Genomic DNA, 15,257 nt, shown 5'->3' with positions numbered 1-15,257 from the left:
AGTCCTTTTCCAAGTCAAATCCACTGAGATTTGCAGAGGAGATGGAGGCTGATTGATGGGGAGGAGTCGGGGAAGCAGTACCATGAGTTCTGAGAACTGCTGGCCCAAATTCAAATGGGCCTGCTGTCAAAAAGCAACTAATCTGAAGATCACAGGACTCACTGAGTACATCCCTGCAGCTCAGCTGCTGAGAACGCTGACAGGAACAGAACGATAGCAGTGGAAACAAACACACGATCCTCTATAATCAATCTCTGGTGCACGGACTGCACCTGAACCTCTCAGGTTTACAAAGAAGTTGTATAGTAATATTTGATGACCATACGCCATGGCTAGTAAATATGGCTAAACTCAATTGCCCATAGTTTAAGGCAGCGATAATCTACTGGCGGTTCACGGGCCAAATTCGGCCATGACTGGATTCCAAACTGTGAGGATCAAAGACAAAATATCTATGGTCGCCACTATTACAGACTAAAACTACCTTCAGTTTTGTAATAAAATACAAAATATATAAAAACAGTAAACATAAAATATTAATGTTAGACAAAAATTCTGGCTCTTCCAAAAAAATTGTTGTTGACCCCAGGTTTAAGACTTGACGTCATGACATTTTGTATATGACATAAACAAACAGATATGTAAACATATTTTCCTTGAAGAAAGAGGATTCATTTGAAAATCTAACCAGACTGCAGCCAAAGCTGCATTTTCAAGAAATTGTCCATTTTTTTATATGCAATCTATTGGTTTTGCATAAATAGATTAGAGAGGATAAAACTTAAAACTGCAACGTCAACTAAACAAACCCAAGTCCTGGTTAAACAACACGTGTCATTTCCCTATGAGTCTTTGCAGCTTCTTTTTTTTTTCTTTATTTATTTTAAAAATGTCAAAGACCAGCAGTGAAATGAAACACACAAAGGTTTCTCTCTTACCATTAGGGAAACTCAAGGCAGGAAACACAACAAGGACTTTTGTCCAATCCAGGTCAAGCATGGGAGAGCAGACTGTAGGTAGTACACACACAGTACTGTGCTGTATGCTGAGAGAGAGACAGAAGGAGGGAGAGAGAGAGAGAGAGAGAGGTGGGGGATGTTGTCTATGTTTCCATCCAGCTGAACCATCCTCTACCACAGAAGTCAACTCCTCCAGGTGAGAGACGCCTCAGTGAAATGTACCTAGTTCGTGTCACGACAGATCCTGATGCGTTCAGGTGTTGACTAATATTGTTGTTTCAAATTGTCACCCACGGCTGCTCTCAACCACACTGACAGACTGTGGATTCAAACACAGTTCCACATTAGCACCGTTGTGTCCTCAAAGTGACTTTAAGTAAATTCAGTTCAACCCAAGCCCAGAGAACACACACACACACACTGAAGGCAGAATGTTGTTCAGATGTCGCTGCCAAACCACAACCCTCTGTCTTTGTCTGTCTTTGTCTAACTTCTCCTCCTCCTCCTCCTCCTTCTCTTCACCTCGTTTTGATCAAATGTTTGATTAGACATTGTTCTGCTCTGTAGTTGTGATAAGAGGAAGTAAAATAAATACAGATCAGCTATTCAGCAACTCTTGAGCTAAACGTTACTTCCTACAGTCTGTTACCTCACTGAAAACACACACAAAAAAGAGCTCAGAATGGAATCAATTAATAATCTGGATGGTTTAAACTTAATTACATTTGCAGCTTTGAAAAGAACTGTTGAACACCAAAAGAACTTAACAAGAATTACTGTCTTACAGACAGAGATCATGGTTGATCCTCAGGTTTTTTCTGCAGTATTGAATCCAGAATCCACACCATCCCTGACTTATGTCAGACTTTATCTGTCTTTATACCTTCACAGTACAGGTACATGCCTGGAGTTGCTCAGGGCTGGGGTTTACATCCAGGGAGCCACAACAATCAAACCCCAAACCCTTACAGTAAAACCCCACCTGCTCCACCTATTGAGCTCCATCTGCACAGCTCTCTGGGTGAGCAGGCAGCATGGCATGCACAGCCATTGGCTCAGTTGTGGCTCAGCTGACTTTTATCAACGCCATGCCGGTGGCACGGTACAATCAGTGCATGTACAGTACACAGGGCAGGACCACCGTGACTGACAGGCTCTGCTGCTCTTAATAGACTCAGAACATGGACAGACACAGAGTGGCCGTTCAATGATGCTGCTGTTGTCTGAGAGAGAGAGAGAGGGGGAGAGAGAGAGAGAGAGAGAGGGAGAGAGAGAGAGAGAGAGAGGGAGAGAGAGAGAGAGAGAGAGGGAGAGAGAGAGAGAGAGAGGGAGAGAGAGAGAGAGAGAGAGGGAGAGAGAGAGAGAGAGAGGGAGAGAGAGAGAGAGAGACTGACTGCCACTGTGTCACACTCCAATGTTTACTTACACTAATAAGCTGCTGTAGGAGACTATTATTATCCAATAAACCACCCTGCAGTGACCACCGACCGGTCTGTATTAATAATAATATCAATAAATAAAAAACGACAACAAATATTAATACCAATAATAATAAGAATGATACTTATTATTGTTGTCATTATTATAAGGGGGTCATAGTCAGTGAGAGGGCAACACTGTTTATCATTTCATTACCAATAACCATAAACATCACTCACCTCAGTGGACCATGGTCGTACCCAGTAAAGCAGACAGCAGATAAAGTCGGTCTCCAGCGAACATCCTTTTCTCCTTCGTTTTTCCCTGCATCTATTTACAAACCCTAAAGACGTGATATTTACACTGGGCTTTGTGTCTACAAAATCGTATCACACCCTCTACCAAAAACGAATTTATATATACACTATATATAAACCTATAAAAACAATGGCGACTTCGTTCCTTTCTTTTAATTTCCCCTTCACATTTTCAAGTGCTTTCCGCGGTTACAAAAATCGCCGGTGGAGCCGTCGAGCCTCGGTCTGCGTGACAGAGAAAAACCGCGGAGCTTGTTCCCGAACGTGTTCCAGTCCCTGCCGATGCTCCAGCCGCCGCGGGGTTCACCGGTTTCCCTGCTCAACGCTTCGCTGCGTCGCCGTTAAGCGGCCGCTGAAGCCGAACACTGTCCGTAACTTCTGTACATAATTTACAGCGCAGCAACGCGGTGGCCTTTAGCGGCTTCTCGTGTGTACTGAGCCTCTCTGCGCCTGCTGCTGACACTGTGTTCACTTGCTACAAGGCTCATCACCATCATCATCTTTCTAGCCAAAGCCGGCACTTCACCTCTTCCTCCACAAGAGGGCAGCGCCGCTAAGTGTGGACTATATTCACAGGCTACTTGTTCTGTGATGAGGCGTTCACCGTTCACGCAAGCGTCCTATATAATCAATAGCAGAAATTCTTAAGAATATATTGTCCTCAATATTTTTAAAAAAATTCTGTTTTAACTTATTTTAACTTTGTACATAGGTTTGTACACTGTAAAGGATGAGTTCGTTTACTCAAACTGAACTTACTTAAAATTCTTCAACCTTGTTTATGTTTCTATTTCTGTTTGTAGGAAACTTTCAAATAAAAGCAGATAATTCATAGTTCCATAAAAACAACCACTATACCCATACACAATGACCTTGGTCTATCAGTAATATATTAACAAAAAAACAAAAAACAAAAACAAAAACATTAAAACCGGAGCACAAGAAAATAGTTGTAAATTTCCCCCCAATTTACTTAAAAATAATAACACATGAATCTATATATTTATAAAAACAAGGCTATTTTAATTAATAACCATATTATATAAAACTAATTTATTTATGGTCTCAATTACTAGTTTTAAAATTATTACATTTAATAAAAAATATGTGATAATGTACAACACTATATGATGAGAATACAAGGTGTGTGACCGGAAGCACGATTGAACCGTGGTGAAAATGCAGCTGAGAGGATGTGCGCCATTGTTGTCGCCTTAAAACTAACTCCTACTGATAAGTGAAATGACCTGTTTTGTCTTCTCCCACTAAATGAGATCTAAATTTAAGATATCTATATGTTATATTGAACAGGAAGTAACATTACGTTATCAAGAGCTGCTATTGTAGAATATTTTCTTTACAAACCGTTTGGCTACGTTAATTTGCCATCGTTTGATAACGTGGAGATGAAACCTCCAACGTTCCCGAGTAACATTTGAACGCCTCATATCACAATTCAGTAGGATGCAGTAATTGTGTTTTGTGCAATTGTTTGATTTCACCAATGATGCAATGAAATGGTTTATTTTGGAACATATCTCAATATTAGCATGAACTCCTCCCTCACACGGATGTATTCGCTAAAATTCGTTTATCCACTGCAGGATTCACGCTTGGTGGGAAAAAAAAGAAAAACAACCTTAAGCCGAATAAACCTAATAACCCCAGTAATCGTTGGCGCCCTCTAGTGAACTTTCGAAGCTTGACAGTTAATTATAGATTTGAAGACTAATAGAAATTGAAAAACAAAAACAAACAAAATAACCAAATATTTTTTCTTTATTTATTAACGTTGTCACTGTACACTCACAAACTTAGTCTTGATAGAAAATCTGTAACACACATCTTACCTTTAACAAAACATAAATAAACTTTTAATTGTATATGTCACAAACTTTCTACGTGTTTGGCTTGATGAATGCCAGGAATTATACATTCAATTTTGAGCAAAAATAAAAAAAGAACCCAAAAATATAAATAACCACTATTTTTAGACCATTCTTTTAAACAAACCCTTCACTTGATAAATGCCTTTGGCAGTGTTTTGGCAAATCTACACAATTGTCAGGCTGTGACTTGATGATAAAAATAATTTGATTAAGGCCAAACTATCAGAAGACACAGTAAACATCTGGCAATCACCAAGTTCTAAAAGTCAAGTCCTAAGACAATAACAACAGTGCACATTAACATCACAGCATATTTTATGTTAACAGAATAAAATATGAATTAATTTCAAAATAAAATGTCAGATTTCAAGTACCTTAAATATTTACATTGTGCTGTTCTAGATCTACAGTGTAACATTTAAGGGAAACTATTTTATATTTCATTTCTATGGGCAGAAATAGAATGTAAAATAATTTTATTGTTTAAGTAAAATCTTTCTAATTGTTATTAATTATAACAATTAAACAGTGGTTTTCGGTTCACGCCTATGAGGACAAACTGAACACTTTCAGAGTTCTACATGTAACATATTACTGCATGATATTACTAAATCCTACATGCAGTACTTTGCAGTGAAACTGGTGATGTTGGTATTATCAGCCACACGTTCAGGAAATATTTGGCCTCTACTTCCCTCAAATTACAAGTCAAAACCAGGTCACAGAAAACGACAGACAAAAAAACCCCATCGGTGGATGCAGCAAATATGGCAAGTTTCATGGCAACCTCTGAAGTCTGTACACGTCTGTGCAACGGTAAGGACAACAAAAACGGTCACATGACCTGAAAACCTGATTAAAGTCTCTCAGTTGGTCCTTCACTTTCTACACCCCTTCTTGTTCAAGTGGTCTGGCTCCTGGCGGCCTGAGGGGAATACAGCCATCCATCTCCAGAGACTCAGGCCAGCCTTCATATTTGTTGGTGTTTTTGTTGTTTTTCATAAGCTGAGAGGAAACAAAAAATAAAAATAAAAAAGCCTGCGATTAGGTTACCAAGTTAAAAAAACTACAACAATGCACTTTTTTTAAATACTGAAGTTTTGTCCAAGGTTATGTGATAGTTCTTGCCACTGGTTCTGCACCTTTGTCAAGGTAAATGTGTTTGAGCACCCCCTACAGGGTAACGGGGCCGGGGACGGAGTAAATCCTTACAGTGGAAAAAAAAATACTCAAAATGTGAAATGCCAAATATTTTGATTAAAATTATCAATTTACACCAAATAATTTAATTTCCAAAATTTTAGACAAAAATAAACATTTAAATTGAAAATATGAATGATAAACGACTACATTCTAATATAAATGCTTTTTATAAACCTTTGTATACTGTGGAATATAATTGTGTTGGTAATTAACTAATAACATTAAAACTACAGCTAAATATTGGTCTCCTATCATTACCTCAGCTCCAACAGAAAACAAGTCATTGTCAAAGGTACGTGTTTGCCAAGACTTTCTGTTGCTTCTTAAAAACACCATGAAACATAGTAAACCTGAGGTAAACCTAGTAACCACAGTGAAGCCTGGTGGTGACATCCGTACCTGTTCAAAAGGCGTCTTATTTTCGATGCCCTTTGCCCCAACAAACACCCAGGTGTCTCTGAAGGCCAACTTCTTTGCCACAGAACTTCCCAGCTCCTCAAAAAGTCGTCGAGCCTCGTCGTCCATCCTGTCGAAGAAACAGAGCTTCTGTTATCCAAAAGTTTTTTTAACCACATTTGAAGATTTTCCCCACAAAGATCTTACTTCTTCTGTTTAGTGTCTGAAAAAAGTGTCTCTCAGTGATTTAAATCTGTGGGAAGCTGTCAAACCTGGACTAATATATTACCAATACCTTCATAAATTCCAATCATGGAACTACTGAATAAATATATATATGTAGTTGCTGTGATTACAGACAGTTGTAATCAAAGGCAAATTAACTTTATTTATTATTCAACACCGCCAAAAATGTTGCAGTACTGGATGTTGTTTTAGCAACGTGGCAGACAGGTTGGCCAGTATAAATAAGGAAATGGGATGGAACACTGTGCATGATGTGTTGTTCTTACTTGGTAGCTGCATCATCCCAGGAGGCCACCAACACCAGCGTTCCCTCGTGGAGCACCCGGAGAAACTTCAACAGCACCGTAATATCTGAGAAGGAACAACAGAAAAGCTTGGGAGTTCAGCTCTGTGGTTATACGTTGTTTGTGTGGATTGTATTTGACAAGTACTGTATTCACATGAACAGGAAATCCTATTTGTGGCTAGTTTATAGAGTTCAATTTTTTTTTTTTTTTTGCTAAATGTATATTTTATGAATGTTTTGCTTCCCTTATTGATTTAACTTCAAGCTTACTGTACTCACTTGAAAATTCTCACTCTCTGTTTGAACTGAGACATTGAAATACTACCATTGTAAAAATTGTATTGACATTTGGCCAAAGCCATATGTAATTCCTGACCCTGGGTCATAGTACACACATATTCATCTGTAGGTGTTCATTACCTCCTGCCCACATATCAAAGCTCTTGGACTCCATGAGTTCTCCAGTGACCCCTGAAGCAAAAAAAAACAAAAAACCCTTTGATTTAGTTTTAACTGGCAATCTTCCCCCATTTCTCAATATTGTTTTAAATGAGGTTTAGTGCAAATTGGAATTTCAGAAAGTAGGTCAACATTTCTGGAAGTGACGCTTATCTTACCATTAACCAAAGCTATGTTGAGTCCCCGGCCAACATTGTTCATCACACTGCTCACCAATCTGATGTATAAAGATATAAAAAGATGATGCATGTCAGGAACGAATTATCTTGGTCCACGCCCATTTATCTTGGCACGCACACATTGCAAAGAAAACCAGATCAGAAATATAATAAGCAGCAGGTTTGAAAAAATATTTGCTCACAGACACGTCAACACAAAATGAAAAAAAGAACTAAAGAATTTTACGTGCAGTGACTCATACATTTTGTCCTCCAGGCAGATTTTGGGGCCAATTACATTGGCAGCACCAGACACTAGGCGGAACGCCAAATGTTTCGGGGGACAGGGAGCTGATAGTCCACATTTATACTTTCGAGGACGAGTTTCTGCTGAAATAAACACAGACGTGATCATAAATATGACAAGCTATGTTCTATCAAACAATATGTAGAAATTATTCTATGTTGTTGTTGTTTACCAGAGGTTGGCTCCACACTCGCACCTGAAGGAAGAAACAAACACACAATCTTACTATCAATCACGACAACAAATACTTGCATGACTCTTTCAGATCACATGACATCCTTCAAGTCCAAAATCAGACTTGGAATGTCAAACTCCACTACCTGTACTTCATGCATCTTTACCATCCCAGTAGATTCCCATTCATTCACATACACACATTAAATCTGGCTTCTATCTGTCAGACAACAAGTAAACCAATAGACCAAAATCTACCTCTCTTTCCAGTGAAGAAATTAATCAAGGGCGAACCACTTTCGCCTCCGAAGAGTGCGCTGCCCACCAGCCATGACAGCACCACCAGCAGAAGCACAACTAGAACCCTGAAAGGACCTGTCAGTGGAAACGGGTTTTGAAATAGGGGACGTAGACAAAAGACTAGAAAATTCTATATGGACTGTGATTATCAGTAATTAAGTTTATCCTCCCACCTGGTATTCTCATGAGGCAACGTTGCTGAGCTAAATGAGACACACATACATAATACACATTAGGATGGTTTATACTACAGCAATGTTGAAAAAGAAACTACGTCATTTTTTATTTTAAAGTTAAATTTAAAAGCAATTCATAAAAAGAATATATATATGTATATATAAACTTAGAAAAAGGCACAATCACAGCTAAACTTTACTTACTATAATTAACATAATTCTTGTAATGAATATGGTAATTCGTTTCATTTCTAGGCTAACTTCAAATTTTGAAGCTAAATTTTCTGAAGCTAATTAATAGAAAGTGGTTTATCAAAAGTTCTAGGTAAACTTTTAGCAATTTTATCACAACCTTAAGGCTATCATATAGCCAAGAGCAAGCCAACTTGAGACTTCTAGTTACTTTTAAATAGCTTAATAACGGCTAAGAAAAAGTTAGCCGTAGCGTAATTTTCACGTATTCCCTGTGCAAAAACGTCTTCGTCAACTGTTTAACATTTTACTGCTACATTTTAGTCAAATTATTTGGAATGTTTTCCTGACAATTTTAGTTATTTCTTGGCTAACTGAAGGTCGTTGACTTTTAGGCTTTGCTCGAAAACATTTACTATAAACGTATGTGCCGTATATAGATGTTCTAGCATTCTAAAAACTGTTTATCAACTTTTACAGACGGGTGAAACCTGTTGACCTACCTGTTGTGCGTCCACAAAAAGGCGTTTCGTCACCTTTGCGACAGTGTAGAAATTCAACTCTGGACAGAATAGGATGTCAGTGTAGAAAAGTTTTGGTTTTTTTTTTTTGCTGTTACCGCTTTAAAATGTACGTGCCATAAAGCGGTAGTCAGTGTAAAAGTCCGAGTATTTACACAGAGACTTTTTAACGTTAGACTGGTCCCATCTGTCTTCCTGGTTGTGCGTTCCTCCGCTCCGCCCACACCCAGGCGGTAAAAATGTACGTCATGTGACCCGACCTTCCCGTGATGCATTCAGAATTTCACGTAAAAATCGGACAATTAAATAAATCCATTTAATCGTGTTTAGAATATTGGAACATTCGTGAATAAACAATTTAAGCATCTATTATCAATTATTATCTATAAACATATATTATTTTGACAAAACCCCAAGAAAAAAATTTGGATAGAATTATGCAGGTGACAATGGATTTAACTAAGTATTTATTTATATATACTTATATAAAATTGCCTTAATATATCCTTATATTATATTTTCTATTATATATTAAATATTATGTATTATTTATTCCTCTTTATTATAGTGCTCAGGCATCTTGCGTGTGGCGTTGCCTTCCTCTGACCGGTCCAAGATGGCGGCCGTATTTCTTGCGGTAGAGCAGCTAGTGCGGCGTCTACTCTTTATTACGTCGTTGTCGTAAACATGGTACTTCCTCCTTGTGCATTTCAAAGTCAAGATGGCGTCGCACAGTGCGGTTCTCTCTATGTCCAGGTTATTGTCGCCCTTTCGAGGCGGACTCCTTGGAAACCCGACTAAAGTAAAATAAAAAAAACCTTTTTGGATTTTTTGCATGTGTTCGTCATGATGTTGCTTTGCATTTGAATGTCGTATCTGAACAAAAGCTAATATAGTCGAACTGTCTGACCAGAATGTGACCTCATCCTGTATTTATTTCACTTGTATTTTAGGTATTTGGAACTACTCTGACAAGTCACAGGAATAAAACTCTGCTCACAGTAAGAACTTATTCAGATCGTTAGTGTCAGAATGTCGATCAGTTCATTAGATACATGATGAGATGTCTTATGATTATCTAATAACAATTGTAGTAGTAATAACACGTTTTATGCTATTAAAGTATTTTATAACAAGTCACAAGGCTGGGATATAACCATTGAACAATATTATCATTTCATAAACATTGTTAAGTCAAAGCAAGTACTTGTGACAAGTTATATGCTATTTTGAAATCCTATTGCTGTAATAAATAGTTGCATGTTCTTCTGCACTGATTGTTCTTTTGCTTTCTTTTATGTCCATCCTCAACCACAGGGAGACAACATTGTAAGTTGATCACACTGATTATCTAAAACAAACGTACACCACAAAATAACATGTTTATAAACACAGGAAATAGTAAATGGTACATAATACAGCTACATAGTTGTTAAATTTAATTAGAAATACAGAATAGTTCTAGGATTTTGACACTATATAACCTTTCTACTGCATGTTTGGATATGAATATGAAAATGAAAAATGTCAAAAAATTACTTTGAAGTGAGGTCTTAAATTCAGAGATAAACCTAATTTTTTGTGTGTAAAACGTCATGTTACAGCCACCTCCTGCAAAATATGGAGGCAGACACACTGTTACCCTGATACCTGGAGATGGAATTGGCCCAGAGCTGTTGAATCATGTCAGAGAGGTCTTCAGGTCCGACCTGCATTAAATCATGTTCAGCCCTTTAAAATAGAAACAGGAGTCTGATGTTTCACTGTTCATCCATGCTATAGATTCAGCTGTGTACCAGTGGACTTTGAGGTGGTTCATGTCAACTCTGCGTTGGAAACTGATAGTGACATGGATAATGCCATTACTGCCATTCGCCGAAATGGGGTTGCCTTGAAAGGTAAGGTGAAAACAAAAAGACCATAGAGCAGATGTGAGCGCTAGTTCTGTGGTTCAATCTCAAATATAATAACCAGAATTCTTCAACAGGCAACATAGAAACCAAACACACACTGCCACCATCAGTCAAGTCCAGGAATAATGTCCTCCGGTGAGACTTTGATTTGATTTGTTTCGTCTCTCTTACAACAAGTGATCTTTACTGACGTTTGATTGTGTTGTGTGTCCTTATCTTTCTTTCTTTATCAGCACGAGTTTGGACTTGTACGCCAACGTGATGCATTGCCAGTCCCTCCCTGGAGTCCAAACTCGCCACAAGAACATTGACATTATAATCATCAGAGAAAACACAGAGGGGGAATACAGCAGCCTGGAGCATGAGGTTAAGCAGAGCTGAGAAGCAGCTAATGTTTTGTTTTTTTTCTCCAGAAAATAACCATTGACCACAACCAATGAGTTGACCATCCAGACCAGATGCATTTATTAAGGCAGAGAGACGTATTCATCATTAAGTTTGTTTGGTGTGTCTGAGTTTCTGTTGCTGCTGGAGCTTACATTGTAGTTGTAGTTTATATGCCTTAAATATTATCAGTCCAGGCGACACTGAATCCTATCTTTTCTTTTGTGTTGCCTTTGGGACACGCTCATTATTAACACACACTTATTGTTTGATAAGACTTTTCCCAAGATTATATCTCCTTAACAAACACAAACAGAGCTCAGATCAGTGACAGTAGCTTAGCAGTAATAAATCTTGTAGATGTGGTTTAGAGATTTGTTAGAACTTTTGTGGGAAGAAAAAAAAACAAACAGTAAGATCAACTGATAGTCACCAACAACTTCAGCCTTTTTAGACTGTAACAACCAGACCAAAGCCCCTCCTCACATGAGGTTGGGTGATTTAGTGAAATTATCCTAGAATGCAGATGTAAAAGTTGTACAAACTGACCTCATACAGATGTCGCTCAGATTGTTTCCAAAACAAAGCTTTTTCTTTTTTAATTTGACTATTTTGGCTGCCAAAATGCATTTGTTTTGGAAAAGGATAATAGCGGTGGAAATGCTGAATTCCTATAGCAGCACCACACTGATAAATGTTGACCTTATGACCTTGATGGGTCCACCATTTTTTGTGTAATTTGTCTGCCTAGTAGACATTTTAGACAAATTACAGCTGTGACCGAACCACTGCCAACGATGATCCACGATATAAGGATTTGTTTCTTCATCATAGTCACTTCGACCTCACCTCTGTGCTGTAACTGTAACTCCAGCTGGTATTTCCTCTTCTTCTTTCAGAGTGTGTCAGGGGTCGTGGAGTGTCTGAAGATCATCACCAGGAACAACTCTCTGAGGATCGCCGACTACGCCTTCCGTTTGGCCAGGGAGAAAGGTCGCCGCAGGGTCACTGCTGTGCATAAGGCAAACATCATGTAAGTGTTTTACCCGTCGACTACAGACAAAGTATAAATGTAGTTGTTGCTTTGAAGCATAATAAATATTTGAAGAGCTCAAGGTCTCACTTTTATTGTACATCCTGATCCAATTTAGAGGAAAAACACAATAAAATCTGACACGACGAGAACAGACAGCATATGTACGACTGTATCTTGTCTATTTGATTGGTATTGCTGTCCATCACAGACAAATACAGCACGGTGCTCTTGTCACTGTCGTGCTTCAGCTTTTTAATTTTTTCTGTTAACAAAATTGAAAATTACAAATGTAAAAAATGTTGAACCCTAAATTTAATGCCATCATCTCATGAGGAAAAAAGTGCATAATCAAATCACCATTTATCGAATTTTGCCATAGATTCCCATTCATATTCACCCATTTCTGATCTTCAATCTTTGGCGTCCGGCCTCTAAACTCTTGCATAATTTCCAAAAAGTCTAGTTGTGATAGTGTGTGGTTTTCCTACACCAACAGGAAGCTGGGTGACGGCCTCTTCCTGCAGTGTTGCAGAGAGGTGGCCTCAGGTTACCCAGAGATCACATTTGACAGCATGATTGTGGACAACACCACCATGCAGGTAACAACTCAAATTCAATTAAAGCAACATTTGCTAGTGTGTCTAAATGTAAATTCTAACACAGCTCTCTGTTCTCAGCTGGTGTCCAAACCTCAGCAGTTTGATGTGATGGTGATGCCTAATTTGTACGGGAACGTTGTAAGCAACGTGTGTGCAGGTCTGGTGGGGGGCCCCGGTCTGGTACCTGGAGCCAATTATGGTCAGGCCTATGCTGTCTTTGAAACGGTAAGCGTAGATGCAGCCCTGGTTAGAAATGTTGTTTTAAATCCATTCACAAATATCCAGTAAATCCTCGCTTTACATTAAATTTCATCTTGGGTCTTTCCTCTGAACCTCGTAGGCCACCAGGAACACAGGGAAGAGTATTGCTGACAAGAACATTGCAAACCCCACAGCCATGCTGCTGGCCAGCTGCATGATGCTGGACCACCTCCAGTACGTCTTTCCAAACATAATGAATACATACCTTCCCCTGGCTTTCATATAAGATGGAATGTTTTGACTGTGCTCCAGCTCTAATGTCAACAATTTATCTTTAACTTCCCCAGGCTTTACGATTATGCAAGTTTGATCCGTAATGCAGTCCTAACGACCATGAATGAAACCCGAGTAAGTTTTCATTATTTACATTACTCGTGTCAGTGCCTCAAGTCTGGCAGGCCATTGTTGTATAGTATAACCTTGGATGCTCTGGTGTCACTTCTGGCATCGGTCCTGAGGGGAATCATTTGTACCTTAACACAAAGGATCATTGTATGGTTTCACTGTCACAGAGCTTGATGTGAAGTGCTGTGTGCTGTAGTGTCCGGTTGTACAAGAGTGGAATTGATAGGAGTTATTGTCCGTGAGCCTGATTATAAAACCTGATCTCCATCATCCATCACTTCAATTCTGGTATTTTTTTTTCTGTTGCAGTTGCACACTGCTGACCTGGGGGGTCAGGGCACCACTTCAGAGGTCGTCCAGTCCATCATGAGAATCATCCAGAGTAAAGGGCAGCTAATATCAGAGTTTTAAACCAAAACCAACGACAGTACACAGTCCACCGTGTCAAGCTTTACTTCACTGACCAGTTTCACTCACTAACCCGTGTTGAAGCTCGTAATGAAATGTCATTTTTTCCCCCTATTCCCCCAATGTTACTGATCTATGATGTATTTTCCAAGGTCAACAGAGCAAAAGCATTCATCCAACATCATGTTAGTTTCATCCATTTAGGCTTTATGATCTATATATATATATATATATATNTGATTATGGTGAGCTTTAACTTCACCTGTCACAGTGGTGTTTCAGCTGTATATCTTGTATGTTTGTGTTCTGTTATAAACCTATTAGGGCACAAGAAAGTATAAAGTATAAATAATACAAAATAAATGTTATTCTGAGAGTCTGAATCACTCAGTTGTCAGTGAATTTTTGTTATATATATATATATATATATATATACACACACACACACAATTAGAACACACCAATTACATATTTTTGCTAATTCCAAACTGTTGAGACATTTATAAACTGACAATCCATTTAGAGTGCAGAAAAAGAATGACCTGGGGCAGATTTTAGAAATTAGGAATAATGGGCTTTGTAAGTTAAAATGAATCACAGCTGTAACATTCAACCAGGTGCAGTTGTATAAACCTGGCTGTATTTGAAATGACTTGAAGTTATTTAAAATCTATCTCGAATGTTTCCTCTCTTCTGAAGCCGGGGCCTAGCCCTGGACTCCCGCTGAAATAACCACTGTTTACCTTCACGCTCCATTGATCTTTATGTTTGTTTTACAATTTAACGCGCCATCGGGGTCCAAAAACACTGGCCGACATGTTGCTGTTCCATGTTTCAGCAGCAGGTGGCAACACCACTTTCATGTCCCGCCGCCACTGAGCATGAACCTCAGGCGGAGCTCAGCTGACTGCACATGGTTGCTCAGGATCGTGTGCAGAACATATGGTGATATAACATACGTGGAGCACGGACTGCACAGCTGAACGGCTCCAGGATGAAGAACGCTGTGGTTGGATCCTGGTTCTACTAAAACAGTTCTTGTTCTACTAATATTGTTGTTGTTAGTGATGTCTATGATTCATCTCTTGGCCTCAGGGACAAAACTGAAAACTTGTGGCTTTGATCATGGTTGAAGATAGAGATTTACATAACACCAGGTCATTTATTGAAATTGAACCCAGTACAGTGAACCCACTGTTGTTATAATGGTTCTCTCCCAGCAGCAGATGTTACAAAGGCACATCTTTCAGCACTGACCTCCTGTTCACATATAATGCACAGATAAACCCACCAGGGTCTGAGGGGATGG

General features: G+C 38.8%; 3 protein-coding genes across 4 annotated transcripts in view; 1 reads left to right on the top strand and 2 right to left on the bottom strand.

Moving 5' to 3' along the window:
* wnk3 (WNK lysine deficient protein kinase 3) overlaps positions 1 to 3,898 on the bottom strand; it is a 34,730-nt gene extending 30,832 nt beyond the window's left edge. Inside the window, exon 1 of the mRNA XM_025059113.1 lies at positions 2,618 to 3,898. The gene's annotated coding sequence lies outside the window, so the exon portion shown is untranslated. The remainder of the gene's footprint in view (positions 1 to 2,617) is intronic.
* Positions 3,899 to 4,456: 558 nt separating this feature from the next.
* fam3a (FAM3 metabolism regulating signaling molecule A) lies at positions 4,457 to 9,243 on the bottom strand. 2 transcript variants are annotated; one of them, XM_008318139.3, is made up of 10 exons: positions 8,985 to 9,243; positions 8,287 to 8,316; positions 8,072 to 8,188; positions 7,812 to 7,835; positions 7,596 to 7,722; positions 7,333 to 7,391; positions 7,136 to 7,186; positions 6,696 to 6,780; positions 6,187 to 6,313; positions 4,457 to 5,589 (listed from the first exon to the last, which is right to left on the bottom strand). In XM_008318139.3, exons 2-10 carry the CDS (start codon positions 8,297 to 8,299, stop codon positions 5,470 to 5,472), a joined length of 723 nt encoding a protein of 240 aa, XP_008316361.1. In that variant the 5' UTR covers positions 8,300 to 8,316; positions 8,985 to 9,243; the 3' UTR covers positions 4,457 to 5,469. The 2 variants fall into 2 exon arrangements, with proteins under 2 accessions (XP_008316361.1, XP_008316362.1); XM_008318140.3 differs by having other exon boundaries at positions 7,596 to 7,719.
* Positions 9,244 to 9,652: 409 nt separating this feature from the next.
* idh3g (isocitrate dehydrogenase (NAD(+)) 3 non-catalytic subunit gamma) lies at positions 9,653 to 14,102 on the top strand. The gene is made up of 13 exons (XM_008318142.3): positions 9,653 to 9,804; positions 9,956 to 10,003; positions 10,320 to 10,331; positions 10,607 to 10,704; positions 10,785 to 10,900; positions 10,990 to 11,050; positions 11,149 to 11,281; positions 12,199 to 12,332; positions 12,832 to 12,934; positions 13,013 to 13,159; positions 13,275 to 13,369; positions 13,483 to 13,543; positions 13,850 to 14,102. The coding sequence occupies exons 1-13, from the start codon at positions 9,724 to 9,726 to the stop codon at positions 13,949 to 13,951; spliced, it is 1,191 nt and encodes a 396-aa protein (XP_008316364.1). The 5' UTR covers positions 9,653 to 9,723; the 3' UTR covers positions 13,952 to 14,102.
* Positions 14,103 to 15,257: the final 1,155 nt, after the last annotated feature.

Source organism: Cynoglossus semilaevis, chromosome 10 (assembly GCF_000523025.1).
Source record: "Cynoglossus semilaevis isolate Cse_v1.0 chromosome 10, Cse_v1.0, whole genome shotgun sequence".
Lineage (NCBI taxonomy): Eukaryota > Metazoa > Chordata > Actinopteri > Pleuronectiformes > Cynoglossidae > Cynoglossus > Cynoglossus semilaevis.
Note: the sequence above shows the minus strand (reverse complement) of the source record. Positions and strands in the feature narration are given on the sequence as shown.

What these genes read in the sequence shown, in the direction of transcription:
- fam3a (XM_008318139.3), bottom strand. An exon ending in CAACATAGCTTTGGTTAATG is followed by an intron (nt 7,187 to 7,332) that starts GTAAGATAAGCG and finishes TTTTTGCTTCAG; the next exon opens with GGGTCACTGGAGAACTCATG. An exon ending in TGGGATGATGCAGCTACCAA is followed by an intron (nt 6,314 to 6,695) that starts GTAAGAACAACA and finishes TTTCTTCGACAG; the next exon opens with GATGGACGACGAGGCTCGAC.
- idh3g (XM_008318142.3), top strand. Translation starts at nt 9,724, where the DNA reads ATGGCGTCGCACAGTGCGGTTCTCTCTATGTCCAGGTTATTGTCGCCC. An exon ending in AAATGGGGTTGCCTTGAAAG is followed by an intron (nt 10,901 to 10,989) that starts GTAAGGTGAAAA and finishes ATTCTTCAACAG; the next exon opens with GCAACATAGAAACCAAACAC. An exon ending in CCTATGCTGTCTTTGAAACG is followed by an intron (nt 13,160 to 13,274) that starts GTAAGCGTAGAT and finishes TGAACCTCGTAG; the next exon opens with GCCACCAGGAACACAGGGAA.